The sequence below is a fragment of the Sturnira hondurensis genome, unplaced genomic scaffold (genome assembly GCF_014824575.4).
Source record: "Sturnira hondurensis isolate 20B ecotype Veracruz unplaced genomic scaffold, ASM1482457v3 Scaffold0023357, whole genome shotgun sequence".
Taxonomy (NCBI): domain Eukaryota; kingdom Metazoa; phylum Chordata; class Mammalia; order Chiroptera; family Phyllostomidae; genus Sturnira; species Sturnira hondurensis.
In genome coordinates this window covers 380,428-404,903 of record NW_028095988.1, presented here as the reverse complement: position 1 = coordinate 404,903, position 24,476 = coordinate 380,428, and the positions used below count along the sequence as shown (strand labels likewise).

Genomic DNA, 24,476 nt, shown 5'->3' with positions numbered 1-24,476 from the left:
AAAAAAGCACAGACTTCTATTGATAATGGGAGCATAGAGTGGAGCATAGAGCATTGTGGTTTTATCCAAGTCCTGGGCAACCCCACCAACACCCCGGGAGGAGCTGCAGCTTGCCCCAGTCACCTTTACTGCAACCATGAGCATCAAAACCAAGGCCCAACAGCCACCCAAGACCCCCAACCCCAGTGCTGTGGACACCAAGCACATCACCACAGGCAACTGCACAGGGAGCTGGGCAAGGTGACCCCACACTGGCAGGAACAACAACATGGCAACAAAGTTTTGAGGACAGTAAAATGACTCAGTGCAACAAAAGATAGTTTCATCAACACGGATGACACCAAGGAAGATGTATTTGTACTCCAGACTGCCAGAAAATAGAATAACCCTAGGAAGTACTTTTGCAGTGTAGGAGATGGAGAGACTGGAGTTTGATGTTGTTGAAGGAGAAAAAGGTGCACAGGCAGCAAATGTCTCAGGCCCTGGTAGAGTCCCAGTGCAAGGCAGTGAGTGCGTACGCAGCAGACCGTAACCATTATAGACACTATCCATGTGGCAGGGGCCCTCCACACAATTCCCAGCAGAATTACTAGAATAGTCAGAGTCGGGAAAAGAAGGAGGGATCAAAGAGTGCTCCCCAAGGACAGGCCCAACAGCAGGCCTGGAGGCGATGATTCCCACCTTACTAAATTTAGCAGAGACCTTATGGGCTTTGACCACAGTACTCCAACTCTCCTGTGCAGAGAAAAGTGATGGAAGGTGCTGACAACCAGGGTGCAGGAGATCAAAGTAGACCAGTGAGACAGAATATGTATCAGGGCTACAGAACACGATTTCACCTTCCTCCTTGTGAAAGACAGACTAGAGAGGACAGTAATGAAGAAGACAAGGAAAATCAAGGACATAAAACTCAAGGTCAGCAGTCATCTCAATGTGGGTACTGCTGCAACTACAATTACTGACTATGCAGACACTCAGAAAACCCCAAACCACAAGATGGCAAAGAGACAAAGGCAGCCAATCTACCAGCTGAGAATTCATCCGCTCCCCCAGTTGAGCAGGCCGGGCTGAGTAAATGCCTGCTTTCTATCTCTAGCATCATTCGGTTTTGTCATCCAACAAGAAGAAATGAATATAAAATTCTAACAATAAGAAATGAACAAAAGATTGGAGCTGACGACCTTGAATACTTGCTTTTTGCCCCTCAACCAGATTATTAGAACTACCTGCATTATCTATGCAGCACGGCATTTCTATTATTTTTATCTAAAGACATTTCTTTTTGGTAATGATCAATGTGCAGGTTTTTTAATTTATAGGTTTTTTAAGTTGTTTTATACCTGGTCAAGTACAGATTTTTGAGAACCTCATTTTTAATTTGTAATAAAAGTTCACAACTTAATCTTTTTTCAATAAAAAAATCAAGAAACCCCAAGCACCTGTGAGTAAAGGTCTTAAATAATGCAACAAACAAAAACCGGCACAATAGTCAGTGTAGCAGATACAGTATAGTAACATGCTAGATACCAAACACTGCCAGACACAGGGAAAAAAGGATAAACTGAGGAAACAATATCGGTGGGAGAAGGCTATGAAATCAAAATCTCCTTGAAATTTAAAACTTAAATGTGAAAAAGATTGCAAAAAGTATTTCACAAATGAAAATGGTTAAAGAATACTTCACTACATACACATGTATATGTATGGCTATGAATATGTTATATGTATACACACACAATACGACATGGAGCAAATGAGTTAATAGTGAGGAGAGGGTTAATAAAAATATTAACATGGCATTTATTTCACACTTTATAATTTATATAGTCATCACTTTATTTAATTCTCAGTCTTCTAAGAGAGATAATATTAATCCTACTTTATACAAAAAAATTAGATATGTGTCTTACCTAAGGAAATGAGACTGAGCACTTAGGTTTTCTAACTATAAATTCACTACTTTCTCTCAGTGAAAAGGCCACCTTAAGGAAAAAAAGTATGCAAAAAAGTATAGGTCTTTCAAAAACGAATGCTTAAATTATAGAACTGATACAGAAAGGAACTAATTTTTTAATAATGAATAGGATTTAAAAATAAACAGAAGTTATGACTTACCCATTGAGTCTACCTTCTCTCTATTTGATTTGCTTTGTGGTAATTTCTCAGCATTCAGTGCCTGAAATTTGTGCCTGGACCACTGTGTGAGATGGTCAATCATGGAGAACACAGTCTGTGTACTAAGTTGACACAGGTCAGATGCACTGTCTTGGGTGCTTATGTTATGCTGATCATCATGCTTTACAACTGCCATAATTTCTTCATAAACCTGAGAAGAAATCATTTTATGGTTAATAATATGTCTACATAATATACTAGTATCTAATACATGAGACTAACCATTCTAAGGCAAAAATTTTTAAAACAAAAAACTCACTATGGATAATAATAAGTTATCTTTCTTATCTATAGTTCAGCCAATAAAAGGTTACCCTAAAAATCTACTATAAAAGTCATAAATATAAATACAAAAATATTTTTAAATTCTTCTGTATCAGTGATTTTTAACTCATGTGCTATAGCACACTGGTGTGTTACAAGAATTTTTAAAACATGTAATACTTGACTATTTAGTCAGGGGTACTGATCTCTTTTCCCTCAGACTGACTGTCTAATAAAAAATGGTAACAGTCAACACATATCTATCCGGTGTGAATGAATCAAAATTATATCAAGCCCTAGCTGCTGTAGTTCGGTGGATTGAGAGTTGGCCTGTGAAACCAGAGGTCATCAGTTCGATTCCAGTCAGGGCACATGTTTGGACTGGGGGCTGGGTCCCCAGTGAGGCAAACGAATTGATGCATCTCTGGCACGCTGACGTTTCTCTCTCTCCTTCTCCCGCCCTTCCCCTCTCTCTAAAAGGAAATAAAGTCTTTAAAATTTTATGTTTTTTGGTCAGATTGACAAAATGTTTTTTGGTGTGCTGTAGAATTTTAGGAATTAGTTTATGTATGCTATGAGATAAAAAAGGTTGAAAATTACTGTCCTAGATTATTCACTAAATTATAATGAAACTATTTATTAACTAAGAGCAAAAAAACTTGAAACAATATTTCAGAGTATCCACAAAATCAATTTCAAAGTAACTGAAGGGCTAAATGTAAAATCAAAAAGATTTTTAAAAATGTAGGACATATGTTCATGACATTGGATTAAGAGAAGGCATCAAATAAAAGGCCTAAAATTCAAAGGTTTAAGAGATTAATAAATTTGGCATTTACATATAAAACTTCTCCATGGTAAAAGATATAAACAAAAGTTAAAAAGAAAACCACTAGCTAGGAAAGATTTTGCAAGATATGAACGGCACAAACTGTTATCCAGAGTATATATTGAAGTCCTACCAATTAATTAAAATGGACACACACGCACCCCCCAAATAAGTAATGGACATGAACAGATAATTTATAGAAAAGTAAAGCAAATGGCCAATGAACAAAAATACTGGGAATAATAAAAACAGAAATTAAAAAATAAGCTTTTTTTTTTAACCCATCATATTGGCTAAAATTTGTTTTAAATATTTTATTTATTTATTTTTAGCAAAATGGAAAGGTGGGGCAAAAGAGAGGGCAATATTGATGTGTGAGAGAAACATCAACTGGTTGCCTCTTATATATCCCCAACCAGCGAACTGGCCCACAACCCAGGTACGTGCCCTGACTGGGAATTGAACTGATGATCCCTTGGTTTGCAGGCCAGTGCTCAATCCACTAAGTCATACCAGCCAGGGCAGAAAGTATCAATTACTAGCAAGTATATGGGAAATGGATTGACGTATGAACTGCTGGTAGAACTATATATCAGTATGAACATTTTAGAGTCTCTAATAAAAATTTAAATGCACATACCATACATAAGAATAGCCATGATGCTGACCATAGCATTGTTTGTTTGTAAAAGCAAAATATTGGAAATAATCATTATAATCATGGCAATAGTTAAATAAATTATGGTATAATTATTAAGTGAACTTATATGATGCAGCACTGATAAAACAAAGGGTAATACACTGTTGCTCTTAATTAATAAAAGAAAGCAAGTTGCAAAACAATACCTACAACAGGATATCATCATAAAAAAACTGCATTAAAAAAATCCCTGAAAACCTGGCTGGTGTAGCTCAGTGGATTGAGCGCGGGCCTGCGACTCAGACGATCGCGGTTCGATTCCCAGTCAGGGCACATGCCTGGGTTGCAGGCCAGTTCCCTGCAGGCCAGTTCCCAGCAGGGGACGCACAAAAGGCAACCACACATTGTTGTTTCTCTCCCTCTCTCCTTCTCTTCCCTTCTAAAGATAAATAAATAAAATCTTTAAAAAAAAAAACCCTGAAAAAATATATATCAAATTAATAACAGTAATGACCTCTGAGCACATAGGATTAGGACAGTAGTCAAAGAGTACACTTTGAACTATTTGCATAGTTTGAATTTTTACATTAAGAACATAGCAATATGCTACTTATACTATTAAGAACAATCATTTTTTAAATGTATGTAGGTGGTTAAAAGAATGAAACTTAAAAAATATTATAAAATGAATTTGAAAAAATTATCTTTCTCCTACTCTAATTCACAGTAACATCCCCTAGGAAAAAATACTATCAATCGTTTCTTATCTATCCTTCTGAAAAATTCTGTACATCTTTGAGCATATATAATATACTTTCTAATTTTCTGCACTAAGCATTATATAATTTTTTATAAACAAAAAACTACAGAGGATATTATAAGTCTTTAGACACATACACACATAGCACTGATCTACATTTCCTACTAATATGTAGCCGTTCTAATACACTGGACAAATGTACAAAGAGAACCCAAGTAAAATGATCTCTCACCTCCTGCTGATCTTCTTGGCTACCTCCCAACAAGACGTACACTAGAATATGCGGGAGAAGATAGATGGTCACCTTGAAATCATGCTTCATCATAATGCTACAGCAAGTGAAGATTTTACTGGCAAGATCATGCCGAACCTGTAAACCCAAATGGTTGAGAGACAATGAGTTTTATATCTCTTATTCTTTAATTAATGTCAAAGAAAAACATGGAAGATTATTTATTAGTGCAGAGTGGGTATCCTCTTACAGAGCAACGCATGTGTACTCAAGCAGGGAAGATTTCACATCAGTACCTCTCTTGTAACTCTAAACACTCCAAAGTGCCTGAACTACTGATCTCTATGAGGCAATATAGCTACCTGGGCTGCCAACTACCTCAGCATTAATGGACTTCCCCACATATAATTCACTTTTTAAATTATATTGTACTCATTAGGTTACTACAATTTTTCCCCCTTTGCCTTCCTCCACTCTGTACCCCTCCCTCAGGCCATCCCCACCACCACTGTTCATGTCCATGGATCATGTGGATAAGTTCTTTAGCTACTCCATTTCCTATACTGTACTATATTACATCCCCATGGTTATTCCGTAACTACCTTTGTATTTCTTAATCCCTTCACCTCTTTACACATTCCCCACAACCCCCTCCCATCAGGCAAGCCTCATAACACTCTCTGTATCCATCATTCTGTATCTATTTGCTTAGTTTATTTTCTAGATTCAATTATTAATAGATATGTATTTATTACCATTTTACTATTCATAGTTTTGATCTTCTTTTTCTTAAATAAGTCCCTTTAACACTGCATATAATAATCATTTGGTGATGATGAACTCCTGTAGTTTTTTCTTATCTGGGAAGCTCTTTATGTGCCCTTATATTCTAAATGATAGCTTTGCTGGGTAGAAAAAGCCTGGCTGTAGGTCCCTGCTTTTCATGACTTGGAATACTTCTTGCCAATCCCTTCTAGCCTGCAGTTTCTTTTGAGAAATCAGACAATAGTCTTGTGGGAAGTCCCCTGTATGTAACTAACTCATTTTCTCTTGCTGCTTTTAAGATCCTCTCTTTATCTTTAACCTTTGGCATTTTAATTATGATGTGTCTTAGGGTGGGCCTCTTTGCATCCATCTTGTTTGAGACTCTCTGTGCTTCCTGGACTTGCATGTCTATTTCCTTCACCACATTAGAGAAGTTTCTTTTATTACTTCGTCAAGTAGATTTTCAATGTCTTCCTCTTTCTCTTCTCCTTCTGGCACCCCCATAAGGCAAATGTTAGACCTCTTAAAGTTGTCCCAGAGGGTGTTTCTAGTATCCTCATTTGTTTTTTTTTTCTTCTTGTTCTTCTGATTGTTTTTTGCTTCCTTATGTTTCAAATTATTTATTAGATTCTCAGCTTCATCCCCTCTACTGTTGTTTCCCTGTAAATTGTTCTTTATTTCAATTAGTGTATCCTTTGTTTCTAACTGGATCTTTTTTATACTGTTGAGGTCCCCCCTAAGTTCCTTGAGTATCATTATAAAGTGTTTTGAACTCAGCATTTGATAGACTGCTTATCTCCATTTTGTTTAGTTCTTTTCCTGGAATTTTAATGTCATTAATTTGGCCCATGTTTCTTTGTCTCCGCATTTTCTTTCTATGTATCAGGTAGAGCTGCTATGACTCCATGTCGTAGTAGTGTGACCTAATGTAATAGGTGTCCTGTAGGGTCCAGGAGTACAGCCACCCCTATCACCCAAGCTGGGTACTCAAGGTGTACCCTTTGTGTGTGCGGAGCACACCCTCCTCTTGTCGTTTAGCAATAATTGATGTTGGCAGGTCAAGGGGAGGGATTTACCCAAGCAAGTCTGTTGAAAGAATTGGCTGTGACCACTGACCACCAATCTCCCCACTGTGTGCAGGCTCAGCTGTGCAGGGTAAGGTGGAGGTGCTCCAATGTGCTCTGTAACTGTCCACTAGGTGTGCAGGACCTGGAGTTTCCTTGGTGCAGCTGGCCAAGGTCAGGCCCCTCCTGTGTTCTGCCCTGGGCCACCCTGCATGAGCAATATGGCAATCTAAGATAGCTGTTTCTTGTGCTAAGGATGAAGATCCCCAGGAAAAGCCAAGCTGTGAATCTAGGCTGGCTGCTGCTAGTGCCAGGCCTGGGGCCACTTAGCAAGAAGTATGGGGGCTGGGGGCTCACTGAGACCTGCTGTTGCTTGTTTGATAGATTTTATGAAGTTATGAAGCATGAGCCAAGACCAGCCATTTATTTGGAAAAGTCATGTTTGGGATGGGCCCATAAGTTGGGTTGGTCAGAGTCCCAGGGGAGTCTCCAGGGTGGGCAAATAGTGTTAGCCAGGTTGATGGAGTTAGATGTGGCACCCTCCTCCTGGCTCTGTGGCTCTCTGAGGGGAGGATTCAGAAATGGGACAATGGCCTCTGCCTGCCTCTCTGTCTGGGAGAAAGCTGTCCCCTAGCTCCTAGCTTGAAGCAAGACACTTCAGTTCCTCCCTGTATGCCACCAGTGCCACTTATTAAGGAAGTGGGTCTGAATAAGTCTGTGTATGGGTTCTTTAAGGGGACCTTTTTGGAACTCAAGAAGTTTCCTGTACCAACTCAGTCCCCACTGGATTTCGCAGCCAGAAGTTATGGGAGTTATCTTCGCACAGGGTCTGTGGTATGGGGGGCCTGGTGTAGAACTGGGAATCCCTGCTCCCAAGATATCCCTCCTAAATTTTTATCTACCATGTGGAAATGGGACCAGCCTGTTCCACATCTCTACCCCTACTACCAGTCTGGATAGATGTGGTTCCTTTAATTCCATTGTTGTCAGACTTCCATTCAACTCAATTTCTGATGGTTCTGAATGATGGCTGTTCTATATACTAGCTGTAATTTTGATATGGTTGTGTGAAGAGGGGAGCTGTGTTTACCTACGTGGCCATCTTGACTGGAAGTCTGAATGAATTTCTGCAGTTCATTCTTTTTTTTTTAATGTGTGACCTAGAAATTTTTTTAAATTATTTTATTGTTGTTCAATTACAGTTGTCTGCATTTACCCACCACCATTACTCCCCACTCCTTTATGCAGAAATTCATCCCATTAGAAAAATATCAGAAATATACCTCTATTTTTTTCATGAAATTTCCCTTTTAAAAAAAATCTTTATTTTTACTTTGGAGCAAGTTCAGATCACATACTTCTTTTAGAAGTAACCACTACTGGATACTACACCTTAAATCATGTAATAAATGCTGATAAAGCATTAAATTCCTTTGAAACAGTATTTTACAACTTAAAAAGAACAGAAATAATGTAACAGACATTTTACAAACACATGAAGACATAGTAATTTGATAAAATAATTAACCTTTTTACTCAGATCTGTTATTAGAGGCAACAGAGAAATTATTACCTTTTATTAGTACATATTTTCTAAAATTCTATCATTATCACTAAAAATATTTCAATGCCTTCTGTGCGTACTATGCATTCAGATAGATATTCTCATTTCCTTTAGAATTTCCACCAGGTAACAAATTCTGAACAAAATTCTCTTACCTTTGTTATAAGATAACCTGCCCAAGATGCTGACCATTCGGCAAAGTTATTACCTAATTTACTTAAGTAAATTGGCTTCTTCACTCCAGACCAATCTGTTGACTTCTGAGAACTCTTATATCTGTAATTTTGAAAATTTGTATATTAAAAATATATATAATTATATATCCATCTGTTAAGATCTTAATAAAAACATCTTAAGAAACCATCAACTATTACTGACTACCCCATTACTGCTTTGCCCTTAGTGAAATCTATTTAAAGATACTACTTTTCCTATATTCTTTCTGTTTACAGATTGATTTTAGAGAGAGAGGAAAGAAGAGAGGAGAGAGAGAGGGAGACATCAATTTGCTGCTCCACTTTTATTGATGCATACTGTTTGATTTTTATATGTGCTCTGACTGGGGAATGAACATGCAACCGTGCCATATCAGAATGATGCTCTAACCAAATGAGCTACCTGGCCATGGTTTTCCTATATTCTTCTTAATGGTGGGGTGTAAGGTCATTCTTAAAACGTGCCAAGTACTTCAAAGGATTCAAATGTGCCTCTTCTCTTTCAATGTTCCTTTCAGATCCTTTGAAATCCCTTCTTCTACTCTGTAAGAAAGATCTTTTCCTTTGAGCTTCAAGCCACCCATGTATACTATTCTCTACTCCTCATTAAGGGCATCTACCAAACTCACTCATTACCAAGCTCATTAATAACTTTAGTACATGCTCAGAGTTTTCTTTCTTCCCCAAACCTCACCATTCTGGATGACTTCATCTAATCAAACTCAAAACTTCTCAATGACTTTCTCTTGTACTCCTTTACTAGGACTCACTAATACAAAGAAACATTTTCACTTGCAAAATGAACTATTTAAACACCTTACTCTATGGCCTGTTTCCCAAATTTCCAGTTCTTCCCACGTACCCTAACACACCTGTTCTCTCAATGAGATCCTTTTCCCTTGATCCAGCTAAACTCACCTTATCTATAATACCTTCCTTTTGTGCCCTGTTCCCTAGTCAGCTTGGTTTCCACAGTCCTTTACTTCAAGCACTTTCTTGGTAATAACCTCTATCCACTCTTCTGCCACAACGTTTCTACCAGTTATACTCTTCTGCAAACCTCCCAACCTTGAATCAGTCTATGATATCCAGGCCACTGCACAGGCAACTGAAAATCACTCAACTGCTTATGAGATTAGTACTACTATATATTCTTTTTAAAAAATATTTTATTGATTATGTCATTACATTTGTCCTATTTCCCCTTCATTCCCCTCCACCCTAAACACCCCCTCCCCCACCATTCCCCCCCTTTAGTTTATGTCCACATGTCACAAGTTCTTTAGATTCTGTATTTCCTATACTATTCTTGCCTTCCCCCCTGTCTATTTTCTCCTCATCATCTATGCTACTTATTCTCTGTACCTTCTCCCCCCTTCTCATCCCCCCACTCCCCTGTTGCTAACCCTCCATGTATTCTTCAGTTCTATGGTTCTGCTCCTGATCTAGCTGTCCTCTTGGTTTGCTTTTGTTTTAGGTGCGGGTGTTAATAACTGTGAGTCTGCTGTCCTTTCACTGTTCATATTTTTATCTTCTTTTTCTTAGATAAGTCCCTTTAATATTTCATATAATAAGGGCTTGGTGATGATGAAGTTCTTGAATTTGACCTTATGTGAGAAGCACTTTATCTGCCCTTCCATTCTAATCGAAAGCTGTGCTGGATAGAGCAATCTTGGATGTAGGTCTTTGGAATTCATGACTTGGAATACTTCTTTCCAGCCCTTTCTTGCCTGTAAGGTCTCTTTTGAGAAATCAGCTGACAGTCAGGAACTTCCCATCAGGGAACTCCTTTGTAGGTGACTGTCCCCTTATCTCTTGCTGCTTCTCTCCTTCATTTTCATCTTGGCTAATGTAATTATGATGTGCCTTGGTGTGTTCCATCTTGGGTCCAACTTCTTTGGGACTCTCTGAGCTTCCTGGATTTCCTGGAATTCTATTTCCTTTGCCAGATTGGAGAAGTTCTCCATTATTACTTGTTCAAATAAGTTTTCCACTTGTTTCTTTTCCCCTTCTGGTACCCCTATTATTTGGATGTTGGAATGTTTAAAGATGTCCTAGAGGTTCCTAAGCATCTCCTCATTTTTTTTTGAGTTCTTGTTTCTTCATTCTTTTCTGTTTGGTCACTTTTTTCTTCCTTCTGGTCCACTCCTTTGATTTGAGTCCCAGTTTCCTTCCCATCACTATTGGTTTCCTGTGCATTTCCCTTCATTTCAATTAGTTTAGCCTTCATTTGTTCCTCTAATTTGTGACTAAAATCAACCAGTTCTGTGAGCATCCTGATCACCAGTAGTTTGAACTGTGCATCTGATAGCTTGGCAATCTGTTGGTTGCTTAGAAGCATTGGCTCTGGGGCTTTGAGCTGTTCTTGAACCATAATATTTTGGTCTGGTTGCACCTGTTCTGTATGAGGGGCAGAGCCTTAGGTGTTCACCAGGATGGGGCAACCCAGGTCGCTGGGTTGTGACGCTGTAGCTGTATGTGGGGGCAGTGTCAGAGAGGGGCAATGGCAGTCCCCTCTGCTGCTTCCCGCAAGCTGCTGGGGCCTGCATGGTCTGTCTCACTGCTCGCTGGTTTTGCCTGGTTTATCTGCACACAAATGTGTGACTGCGGTCAGCCTGCTGCCTTGCGCCCTCATTGGGTCTGCTCATTGCCACCCCAAGCCTGGGATCTGCCAACCACCGCCTGCAAGTGCCTGGGTTGGTCCGGCCAATTTTTCCTGCGCAACTCCGCTTCGCCAGCTGCTGGCTCCACCCCTCTTACCAGTCTGGCTGAATGGTTCGTTATTGTCGGACTTCTGTACAGTTCAATTTTCTGTTTTGGTTGCGTTGTTACTAAAACTTTGCTGTCTTTAAACTTGGTTGTGCGAGGAGGAACAGCGTTTCCACCTACGCCTCCATCTTGGCCAGAAGTCCCCAGTACTACTGAATATTCTTAATTTTCAACCTGAGTGGACCTTTCTGCTAACCAGAAATTCTTCTAAGCTTTCCTTATTACCTCTCCCTCTGTTTTCCATAATGACTATTTCAAATCATCACTCTCCCCTTATCACCTATACCAACTCCATTGCTACCAATAATCTCATTTTCTATACCTTATACTTCCTGGAGAAAAGAAATCACTGCTTTCCATAATCACATCCATAAACATCCATAAATTGAGTTATAGCCATCATTTTATCTTCCCCTATTACAAAAAAAATGGTTTACTTTCTCTAGATCTAATCTCCCATTAGGAATATGGCTACCATTCTGGATGCTCCTCAGGGTCTTTAATATCAATTACTATTTCTCTTTCATAATGTCAACATGATCCTTTCTATTTGCTCCTCAGCATTAACATTTAAACATGTTCAAGTAGCTCTCATGTTAAAATTGCATGTGTGTAGCATTTTTTGAGGGGAATGGATTCCTTGTCAATCACTACTTAAGGTTAGGTAATGACAAATATAATAAATGAGTATAAACCTATACTCAAGGTCTCTAGCAAATATTACGTATTTCACTGTATTCTAAACTTTTAAAAATGGAAAAATCCAGTAATCTCTCAGCTAACCATCACTGTTTTGAATCATCATGAATGTAATTCTCTCAGGGATGTCCAACATTTTGGCATTTCTGGGCACTGGAAGAAGAGTTATCTTGGGCCACACATTAAATATTAAATACATTGCAACATGTAATCACAAAAAAATCTCATGATGTTTTAAGTAAATTTATGATTTCGTGTTGAGCCTCATTCATAACCACCCTGGGTTGCATGCAGCCTGCAGGCCACGGGTTAGACACCCCAGCTCTGGATGATTTTACCAAGTTTTATAATTAACTTAGCTAGAAAACTACTAATATTAGGGTATGAGACAGGCTCTACCTGGCCACGACCAAATATTTTTCCAGGAATTATTTTGCTGGCAACTTTGAATTGTAGTCAATCTATCTAGTTCTAAAAATCAAATCTCCCAAACATAGCCATCCTTTAATCCAAGTTAGTGATTGCACATAAATAGCTCAACTGAAAAAAAATTAAAGGAGAATACAGAAGTTTAACTTTAAGGCAGCAAAAACAAAAATATGCTTTTAGGAAATTCTTTACTTCTCCCAGGCCCTCTGAAGTCCAAGCTATAAAAGTGACCTATTAATTAATCAGGTATCTTGGTGTTTTATACAAAAGCTTCCAAACAAATGTGGGTCACCTCCATCAATATTGCCTGCTACTGACATCTTTTTTTTTAATGAAGTGACAACTTCAATGAGCAGATAAATCTCCTAACATCCACCATTGACAGAGCATCTGAAAGGTTCCTTAAAGCTCTCGGATATAAAAGAAGGGTTAGAATTCTCTTGTTTTAGTGAGATCCCTCTTAGAAATGACCACTTAAAAGTTGTACCCTATGAAAGAATAACAAGTAGGCAGACACTGTTGGCTCCTCATGAAAAATTAAACTGAACAGCAAGTAGGCAAAAATGTTCATATAAAATAGGCAAGCAACCCTACCCCTTTCAAAAAAATCAAGGAATTTATTCAACAAGATAGGATTGAAAAAGCATTGAGTATCAATTAAATATTAGGTACTCTACTAGGTACATTTTAAAAGTATCTTCTTTATTTCTAACAATGATTATTCAAGGTAAATAAAACTACCCACATTTTCAAGATGAAAAAATTGAGACTTGGAAATGTTTAGTAACTTGCCCAAGAGATCAGAGCTGGCAAATGCAGAGCCAAGATTCAAATTTAGATCTATGTGACTCCGAAGGCCATAAACTTTAAACTAGATCACAGAAACTCTTCTGCATCTATCTAAATAGGCTAAAAAATGTAGAATAGAGTATTAAAAAGTGTGAAATCCTCAAAAAAGAAAAAACAGTTTTAACTGTAGAAATTTTTACACATAATAAACTATCTTTAAATAATGCTGTTCATAACAAATAAAAATAATGTTTGAAAGGTTTCTAAACATAAAAACGTATCTAAAAATAACTATGCAAACTTAAGGGCTTTTATAAAGAATTTTACTACAAGACTGGCATGGTTCTAAAGCTCAAAGAAGTAATTTATCTAAGGTCACATATCCAACTAGTATGTGACCTAGACTACCTAAAATTACAGTCTCTAAATTAAAAGAATTTAAAATTTATGTGTTTCAATCGGCCTTAACAAAATTATTAAAATTGGAAAAACTATTTAAAAACATGTCGTTAGAAACTGAAGAAGAGACAGTTCACATGCTGGCAGCGGCAGACCTTCTTCCTAGGTCCATTACGGCTCAATAACATGAGCCATGAACCTCAATAACAAGGCTGTGAAGGTGAGAAAAGACGTGAAGAGAATTCAAGTTTTGGTTACCTGAAAACTTGACAGGAACGTTGGCAGACGGAAGTCAAGAAAGGTTACGGAAGATGCACTGATGAAAAACCAAAGACGTGCACAATGACTGCTTAAAAAAATCCATGCCATGATAAAACCTGATACAGTACCTAAATCTGCTCCCAGTGATGATATCAATTTTGAAAAAAATCTGTAAAAATCCTGACTCTACAGAGACTAAAAGAGCAACTTCCAGATGAGCAATGCACCCTCTCCTGAAGAAAAAAAGTAGCTATGTCAAAAGTTGCTGTCAAAGCCTTTAAAGATTCAGCAAGACACAATGATGCTGAAGTTAAGTCAAAGAGTGTTGCAGAAGAAAATCATCCCAAGTACACCTTATGCCATTAAGTTACACATAAAGGACCTACTATCAGTGAGCAAAAAGACAAAGAAACCAAATTATTGGCAAAGAAACCCATAAATGTTGAAAAGAAAATAGCCAAGATGACACATGGACCCAAAACAGTAGATATTCCAAATTCTCCATCAAAGCCTTCTGAAAAGAATTCCATAGTGTTCCCTCTGAACTCCAGAAAACATCTCCTCATCCCAAAATAAAAATATTATGTCAAATAAAAAAAAAAGCAAGAGTCCAACAGCTTACTCGGTACTAACAGTGATGGAGAAGAATTACATGAAGAAAAGGAGTATTTTGATGATGGCACAGAACAAAGGTTTACACACTCTTCCATATCTGAAGATAGCAACAGTGGTGATGACATCTTTTTTTAAGAGTTTATTTATTTATTTTGAGAGAGAAGGAAAGGCGGGGAGAAAGAGAGGGAGAGAAACACCAATGTGTGGTTGCCTCTTCCACACCCCCCACTGGGGACCTGGCCCACGACCCAGGCCTGTGCCCTGACTGGGAACTGAACTGCAGACCCTGTAGTTCACAGGCTGGCACTCAACCCACTGAGACACACCAGCCAGGGTAGTGATGACTTCTTTATTGGGAGAGTCACATGGACATGAAAGAAGGAAAGTGGTTGTCATCTTCAATTTTGGAACAAAAATCCTGCTAAAAAGTGTTCCCTGAAGAAGATATACTTGAAACCTGTCAGGATAGAAGAATAGCCAAAAAAAAAAAAAAGTGAAGTACAGAAGTAAGAAAGTGTGAATCAATGTTTTCCCATTCTTCATCTGGATCTAAAAAGCTCTAGAAGAAATTACAGATAACAGGCTCTGAAAAGCAACACCCCAGGTTTTCAGCAAAATAAACCTCAGCTCAAGGATCAGTTTAAGTGTGAACAAAAAGGACCTGACAGGGCAGACACAGCCACCTCAACCTCCTTCATGGGAAGCAAGCAGGAGAGGAAAAGAACAACTATCTACAACTGCTGTGTTGGGGGCGGCGAGCGGGGGGGAGTTACATTTGATGATTGATTAGTACCTCTTTTTGTTAAGTTTTCCATATAAAAAATTTTTTCTCCTTTTTGTTTTTACTAGTCCATTATTCATATTTGAATAAATCTTTTGGAGCGGTTATAAAATGAGTTGGTTGTTGTCTTTATTTCTTTTTTTTAAATGTGTTCAAGTTATATTTACATAAACCTTCCACAAATCAACTAAATAAACTGGTTTTTAAAAATATGTCCAGCTTTGCTCAGTGTGGCTCAGTTGGTTGGAGCATCATTCTGTAACTGAGGGCTGCAGGTTAGATTCCTGGTCAGGGCACATACCTAGGTTGCAGTTCTGTTAACTATTCCAGCATGTCCCATCCTGGTAGGGGCACGTCTGGAAGGCAACCAATCAATGTTTCTCTCTCTCTCCCTTCCTCTCTCTCTAAAGAAGCAATGAAAAAATGTCCTTGGGTGAAAAAATAAAACTATCCCCAGCCCTGACCAATGTGGCTCAGTTGGTTGGGCATTGTCCCTCAAACTAAAAGATCACTGACTCAATTTCCAGTCAGGGCACACGCCTGGACTGTGGTTCAGTCCCAGTTGGGGCGTGTACAAGGGGCAACCAATCAATGTTTCTCTCCCTCTCTTTCTCCCTCCCTTCCCCTCTCTCTAAAAATAAATGAAATCTTTAAAAAAAATGCCCAGACTGTTCCCTTTATAAAAGTATTTTGAGATTATAACTTTCAGATTTTCTCATTTGTACTTATCATTTAGTGTATTTCACTGGTAGAGGGCTGTATTTCTTTGCCTCAAAAATAAATATTGACATATATTTGAAATAAGGGAAAATATGAGGAAATGTAGCTATTTAAAATAGATCACCTCTGCTAAAAGTTGTTCCTGTTAGCAAAACTAAGATTAAGATAGTAATGTTTACTATGGCTATATACATAATAAGTTATACAAATAAATATAACTTTTATTATAGGTTTTTAAAAAGTAGAGAAAGAAAATATCTTCATGAGGAGAAACTGGCTATGGTTGAAAATCTCTTTCCTCTAACTGGGCGTACTAAAGACTTTGAGACTGACTTTAAACTCTTAAATTTCTATATTAATTACACCTATTATAAGCTTCAACACATATTCAGCTGAAAGTAGCTTCTTCCAAGTACTATGACAGTTTAATTTTTTTAAAAAATCAATCCTTTTAGCTTCAGTAAATATGCCTAAATACTTAAAATTATAGAATTTAACCAATGAGCAAACTGTACTTTCATTTTAACAAGAATATAAACATAAATCACAGTGGAAAATACAGATTAGAACATATTTTTTAAACTTTGCTAAAATTATATGAAAAATATAATTAACTTTATAAAGTTAAAAACAATTTTATGAATAATTTTAATTAGTCTACCAACCTAGTATTTAGATGAGGTTCCAATATTTCCCGAATGTGCTCAGGAAATTTCCTCCACAATTGGTGACCTGGGCTGTCAGTCTGCATCTCTCTACAGTCATAAATAGAAAGTAACTCCTAGAAACACATATTTACATTTGTAAATTTACAGTGAAGCAGATAAATTTTTACATTCATCAACATTCTACACATTATAGTTACAAAAATATACAAAAAATACAAAGAATTATAAAATTGGGGAGTTATGAACTTGCTTAGGACATTTACTTCAATGCTTATTTAGGTTGCAAAGCTGTGGTAGTACTCGAACACGCAGTTTGTGTTCTGTGTATAATATGTATTAAAATATAAGATTACAAACTACTTGGAAGAAAAAGATTAAAACTTTGTATATGTGCAGAAGTATAATTCTTGGACTCTAACCTATTTTGAATTTTAATGAAAGCAACTACAAATCCAAATGAGTTAAAAAATTCAAGATATTTAAATTATATATATAAAATACTGGTTCCTGGCTGGGTAGCTCAGTTGGTTAGAGCATCATCTTAATACGCTAAAGTTGTAGGTTCAATCCCTGGTCAGGGCACATATAAGAATTAACCAATAAACACATAAATAAGCAGAACAGCAATTTGATGTTTCTCTCTCTCTGCCCCTACCTCTTTCTCTATCTCAAAACCAATTAAAAATAAATAAAAAACATAAAATACTGAGCTTAAAATTTTGGGAAAAAATGCAACTATTAAAGACCAATTTACTATTCAATCCTGGGAATTAAATAATTATACTTTACTGTCCTGAAAATAAAACAAATGGGATTTTATACAAGAAGGAAAAAAACCTTTCTCTGTAATATCAAACTTCAAAACAAGATGATTATTTTAGGATATTATACCTTCCATCATATATTACTCTTTCTTTCCAATTCCATTAAAAATGGCTATATACAGTAGATTTTGCCTAAAATTCATAAAATATAAGTACTGTCTAGCAAAATATGTACTTTGTACGTATATTTAACACTGTATTTTTAAATAAAAGGAAGTATTTGAAAAGTTCAAATACAGAAACATCCAAAACTCACTTTCATTTAACTTCAAAGTGCTATAAAAGTTTTATTTGAGGCCAACTTTTTTTGATGTTTGGAAAGTTGCTCTAGCTAACAGAAGCTTTCTTCATCGACCTCCAATGACAGACTTAGTAATTCCCCGACTTTTTGGTTTCAGGACTATTTACACTCTCAAATATGCTGGTACACTTACAACTGTAGACCTTGCTTTATATTTCACTGAGAAAACAGAAGCAGTCAGGAAAGGCCTCTACACCTTCCATGCTCCTCTCTATCCAACTTGGCCACGTCAGCGTCAGTGCCCACATGCTTTTTCTCTCTTGTTACTACAGATGGAGTGTTTCTGCTGTTAAGGTTACCCCTTTCACTTCTATACTATATTCTACATCTTTTTACCTACTTAAAATAGTATTTCATTAATTATCTCCTACATCATCACTTTTCTCCTCTCTGCTGAATTGTTTCCAAGCAACATACAAACATACTGTTATTTTTCCATCTTAACTCCTCTTTCCTCCCCAGCCACTCTCATTCCTCTTCAACAATCCTCAAAAGAGTGTCTGTAATTTCTCTACTTCCCCTCTTCCCGTATGTTCTTAAAAATACTCTAGCAAGGCTTTTAATACTCCACTGACATTGCTCTTATCAAAGTCATCAATGACCTTTATGTTACTATAGTCGAGTTAATTATCAATCCCTAAGTTATCACACCTGTGATCAACATTTAATACAGTGGATCACACCACTTCTTGAAACACTTTCTTATCCTCCATATCATCACATTCTCCTACCTTATAGGCAGTTAGTTTTCAGTTTTCTTACTTGTTCCCTCCTCTTCCAACTGATCCCTCATAATCCATCTATCTAGTAAACCCATATCTCATTTACTAGATAGAACCTGTTTATCTATATTCCTTCCCTTGATGTCATCCAGAATCACAGTTTTAAGTACCATCTCTACAACAAAAAATCTCCAAATATTTATCTGTAATGGAGCCCTCTCACCACAAGTGCCAGACCTGCATATCTAACAAAACAAATACATTTTTTAATGAAAAAAAAAAAAACATGAAAGGCAAACAAAATCAAATGGAAAAATATTGATTACATGTACAACAGACAAAGAGTTAATTTCCATTATATCCAAATAGGTCTTACATATCAATGAAAAATAGATCAATAACCAACAGAATAATGGGAAAAGATCTAGAGAAAATCCAAAAAAAGCAATAAAACACATTATACCTCTCTCATAATTAAATGCAAATTACAATAAAATGGTACCATTTTCATCTGTCACATTAGCAAAGATTTAAAATTTTGAAAAGTACATTTGTCACATGTGTATAAACTGGTAAAACTTTTTTTGATAAAACTCTGTACTTGCTCTGAGACATATTTTAATTTCTGAGTATTTATATTATGACATTGTCACTCCAGTGCTAAGAAAGATATGTATGTCCTCTAAATCATTTTTTATAAAAATAAAACATTAAATATAACCTAAATGTGTTAAATTTCTTAAATAATTATATACATATATCAAGTCACTAAAAAAAATAAATTGTACTGACATGGAAATTACCCAGGACAGACTGTTAAACACGAAAGAAAATCATGTCACAGACTGTTAATAAGTAATATGATCTCATTGTTTGGTGGAGAAAACATACATAGAAAAATTTTCAAAATACCTTCTAATAATCTGTTAAGAGGGTATGCTCTGTAAAATGAAATTTTTATCATGAACTTGTATTACTTTGATCATAAAAATGACAGTTGAAAAAATAAGAGTTTCCAAAGTACAAAATCTACAAATTTCTTACTAGAAGATAGTATGTAAAGCCAGTAACAACTATATGCACTCTTACCTGAATGGCATAAGCAGCTGAATCTTGAGCTCGGCTATTATCTGCGTATGCAAGGTAAGCTCTTGTTAGTTCCATCAATAATCCATAGGCAAAACTTGGATCTTCTACTCCAGTCTCAATAGAAAGAAGAAAAATTCAAGGATAATTTGTATAAAGTTTCTAAGGTGCACAATATCTTCCATGGAGACTTTAACTTAGGAAAGAATGGTAAGGTTCAAACTAAGTTAGGTACCAAAGCTAAAATATAATCTATAGCTAAGAAGCTAAATCTAAGGCTTTTAAGGCTATTTATAAGGTATAATAGAATCATTAAACTTTACATAACTCTAACAATTTATCTTTTTTGTTTTTTAACCCTTAGGGAAAAGAATTATATATATGTCATTTCCTTAACTGCACTCTGTGGAAATCTGGTCACTTGAGAAGCTCTAAGAAATAATTTTAACACAACTTTCTCTTAGAGATTGATAATGTGTATCAATATATTAAAAGTTTAATTTTGTTTTAAAGGATTCCCCAGAGTCATTTAACCACAGAAATTGTTTTATACACACACTATTAGAACACCCTGGGAAATCAGTTTCCCATGGAAATACTTAACAATAGTGTTTAAATAGTAATATTTAAATAGTTAATTAAGTTTTAAGTATTTGTCAAAACTAGATTAGAAAGCTTATTTAAAAGAACACAGCACACCAGACTGGGCTCAAACTTCATTTTTGGCTTAAGAACTTTGTAATACCATTAGGGAATAAATTCAGAAGTTATATATAAAATATCTAGTTTAGATCAACTTCCACTAAAGATAAATTGAATAGTTATAAATGGAATATAGAAATCCTAGAAGAATAGAGAACTCTTTTTGTCATTCCAAATTACTATTACTTACCACGAACGTAAAATCTTTTCCTTGGGTGTCAGTTGTTGAGAAATCTAGTCGACCTGGATCTATTGCCCCCAGTTCCCCTAAACATTCCCCACAGAGCAACCGGGCATGACAATTTGCATCTTGGCAACCTTTCAAAAGCACTGTCACCAGCTGTGAGATAACAGGTTCTACTGTTTCACTATCTGTTGCATATTTTATTAGTTTTTCCTAAAATAAAAAAAGAGAAAGATAGTGTATACATAGCTTCTACAAACTAGCATATTTTCCTAACTAGAAAACTTAAAAATACATCTGACATAAATATGACAAAATTGAATTTCTATAGCTGCACTCTCTTCAGCTAGTTTTTGATGAGTTCACATAATATAGTTCACAATATGTTCCACGGTATTAGAATGACTAAATGTGTTTGAAAGTTTTAATCATTAATTCATCAGACAAAGAGTTACTGAATATTATTACATCATCATTAAAAAATAAGTAAGACATAGTTCTTATCCCAAGTTCACAATATAATGGGAAAACAGACAGTAAACAAATCTAAAAAAATAGGAGACTATTTGCAAGCCAGTTAAGACTTAGATATTATACTTGTATGACCACTTTAGAACTACATTTATTTAATTTTCTTTCCAGCAAAAGTAAAGCACATATGAACATCTCAAATTCTATGTTAAAACTGTAATTCAAATTAGAGTAATACATTTCAAAATAAAAATAAAAATTTTATCTCATCTAAAATCTTCAACATGCAATCGCTTAAATAACATTACAAGTTAATTCAGGCATAAATACAGAAAAAGAGGAACCAGTAATCAATAAACACTTAAACTTATTTAAAATTAGATTAATTCACCTGCTAAAATTAGAAAACAATAAGGAAAAGAATACTTTAGTTGGCANCTTGTATGACCACTTTAGAACTACATTTATTTAATTTTCTTTCCAGCAAAAGTAAAGCACATATGAACATCTCAAATTCTATGTTAAAACTGTAATTCAAATTAGAGTAATACATTTCAAAATAAAAATAAAAATTTTATCTCATCTAAAATCTTCAACATGCAATCACTTAAATAACATTACAAGTTAATTCAGGCATAAATACAGAAAAAGAGGAACCAGTAATCAATAAACACTTAAACTAATTTAAAATTAGATTAATTCATCTGCTAAAATTAGAAAACAATAAGGAAAAGAATACTTTAGTTGGCAAAGATAAATACAGTTCATACTCAAGACAATACAAATTATGAAACACTAAATGAAAGGTAATTTAAAATATATACAATGGAATACTACTCAGCCATAAGAAAAGATGAAATACAGCCATCTGTGACATGAATGGATCTTGAGAATACCGTTCATGCTAAGCAAATAAGTGCTACAGAAAAAGTCAAGAACCATGGATATCACTCATATGTGGGATATAAAACTGAGAGCAACAAATTAACAAACAAAACTCATACATACAGACAACAATATTGTGGTTACCAAAGGAAAGCGGGGACAGGAGTAGGAAGGGATATGGGGGTAGAATATATGGTGATTGAAGATTTAATTGAGAATTTCTTAAACGAGTATATGTTCAATGCATCTACTTAGACAGGTTTTTTTAACATATAGACCCAATTCTATGATTTTCCAAATGTTGAATAAGTTGTCAAAACAAATCCATGTTTGCTCCAATGATCTGAAATGTCTTTTTTATCATATGCTAAAAGTCCATATATACTCGGTTCCATTTCTGGACTTTCTATTTTTTCCTACTGCTCTGTTTATTTATGTACCTGTATCACATTGTTATATATGGAGACTAGAGAGTATGTCAATGTCTGGTAGGGATACTGAACACTCATAGTTGCCTTTTTTTGCCCCAGAGTTTTCCTACCTATTTTTACTTGTTTGTCTTTTCATATGAACATGAGTATAAAATTGTTTTTAAAAAAATACTTGATATTTCTCTGGGATGGCATTCAATTTATCAATTAACCCAGGGAGAATTAAAATCTTTATAATATTGAACACAACTATCCAATAAACAAGTTATTTGTTTAAATCTATTATATATTCGTCTTTCAGGGGTATTTCAAAGTTTTCCTCTTATTGGTTTACACATTTATTGTTATGCTTATTCCTAAGTATATTACCTTTCCCAGTTAGTATTGTAAATTGGGTTTTCCAACAAGTCTTCTACCTAGTTATTGCTTATTATATGATTATTGATTTTTGTATCTTCCTACTGAATTAATTTGTCTGAAACAGGTATATTATAAATTTTCTACAGTTTTCCAAGTATATTAGTATATTATCTGCAAACAGAGTTTTACATCTTTTCCAGTTCTTAATGCCTCTGTTGCTTTCCTCTTGTCTAAATTTACTGGCCAGTACTTCCAACTGAATGTTAAATTGTAGTGGAGTTAATGATCAAACTTGCTTTTAGTAGGAATGTATCACATTTCACCATTAAGTATGTGTGTGTGTGTGTGTCTATGTATACACAGACACACATATATACGTGGATAGCATACATTTATAATATACTGAAGTAGTGCCCATCAATTCTTATTTTCTCAAGTGTTTTTATCTGAAGTGGATATTACAGTGTCAGAGGCTGCTTCAGAATTTGTGGAAATAACAGTATTTTTTCCTTTGATGTATTAATATTTATACAGTGAATTATATTAACATATTGCCAACTATGAACCATTCTTGCAATCCTGAAATAAACTACAATTGTTTGTGGGTGTTTTCTTAATATAAAACTGAATTCTATTTGATAACATTTCATTTTTTTCCTTTGATATTTGTAATAATGATCTTTAATTCTATATTATGCTATCTGTATGAGGTTTAGTGAAACTTACACGACTGTCCTTTAAAAAATTCTTAGGTTTTCCTAAATTGTTCTAGAAAATGCTCCAGAACAATTTAAATAGCACTGGGACTACCTAGTTTTTAAAGATTTGATAAAAATCCCCCTGTAAAACCAGTGGGCATGGTACTTTCCTCTACTTGTAGTTCTTTTGTAATATTCTCTGTTTCTTCACAGAAATTAGTCTTTTAAGTGTTCTATTTCTACTGAAGTCAATTTTGATAAATTATATTTTCCAGGAAAAATATCCAGGTTTGCCAAGGTATTTGCACAAAGGGTACAAAATAGTTTCTGTGATTTCTAAAAAATATTTCCTTTGTTGCGATGGTTATTTGTCTTGTCATTTCTTCTTTGCACATTTGTGACTTCTGCTTTTTGTTCTTCTTTAGGTTAGAGATTTACCTACTTTCATTTATTAGAATAAAAGAACCAGAATTTTTATTTTAATTAATTTGTTCCATTTTTCTCTCTTCTACATCATTAATTTTAGCTTTTACTTTTTATTACTCCCTTCCTGTGCTATCATTTCTTAAATTAAGTTTTATCAAAATATAATTCACACACCATAAATCACTCCTTTGAAGTATAAAGCCCATGTATCTTTAATATATTCACAATGTTTAAAATATTTACAAGTACAACCTGTAGTTCTATTTAACTCCAGAACATTTTCATATTTCATTTTCTTCTTAGCAATTTAAAATAAATTTATTCAGGTACATATTGATACTAAACTAAATTAACCCTCACTTAAAAAAAAGTATATCCTTTAACAATCCATGGCCATTATATCTTATTCAGACTACTCAAAATGACTACAAATGCATTTGCCTTCTTACACTGCCTAGTTAATCTGTTAGCATAGGGCTTCACAGGAAGGCTTGTCAGAGAATTATCAAATGTGATTTGTCTTTTATGACACAGGTAGGAAAAGTGTGGCAGCTGTAGCTTTTTCCTAAGAGTATAAGAAATCTTGAGTTCTCAAATCTAGTCACTTATAGCTAAGAGGTGACGATCAACATGAAGTTTCATTAGTTAGACCATGACCATGTCATCTGCTTAGAAATAACCTAACCTAGAAAAATCTCTTTGCCAAGAGAAGAGATCCTTTGCTATTCATACATACTTACATCAAATT

At 35.4% G+C, this 24,476-nt stretch overlaps 1 protein-coding gene and 1 pseudogene across 1 annotated transcript in view; one reads left to right on the top strand and one right to left on the bottom strand.

Annotated features, from left to right (window-relative positions):
• The window catches only part of ATR (ATR checkpoint kinase), a 126,947-nt gene that overhangs the window by 53,941 nt on the left and 48,530 nt on the right, over positions 1 to 24,476 (bottom strand). The window contains exons 22-27 of the mRNA XM_037037454.1: positions 20,464 to 20,670; positions 19,575 to 19,688; positions 16,636 to 16,751; positions 8,449 to 8,569; positions 4,901 to 5,038; positions 2,116 to 2,326 (exon numbers count right to left, since the gene is read on the bottom strand). Of these exons, the coding sequence (XP_036893349.1) occupies positions 2,116 to 2,326; positions 4,901 to 5,038; positions 8,449 to 8,569; positions 16,636 to 16,751; positions 19,575 to 19,688; positions 20,464 to 20,670 (907 nt within the window). The remainder of the gene's footprint in view (positions 1 to 2,115; positions 2,327 to 4,900; positions 5,039 to 8,448; positions 8,570 to 16,635; positions 16,752 to 19,574; positions 19,689 to 20,463; positions 20,671 to 24,476) is intronic.
• On the top strand, positions 13,742 to 15,310 carry LOC118980802 (serum response factor-binding protein 1-like; annotated as a pseudogene).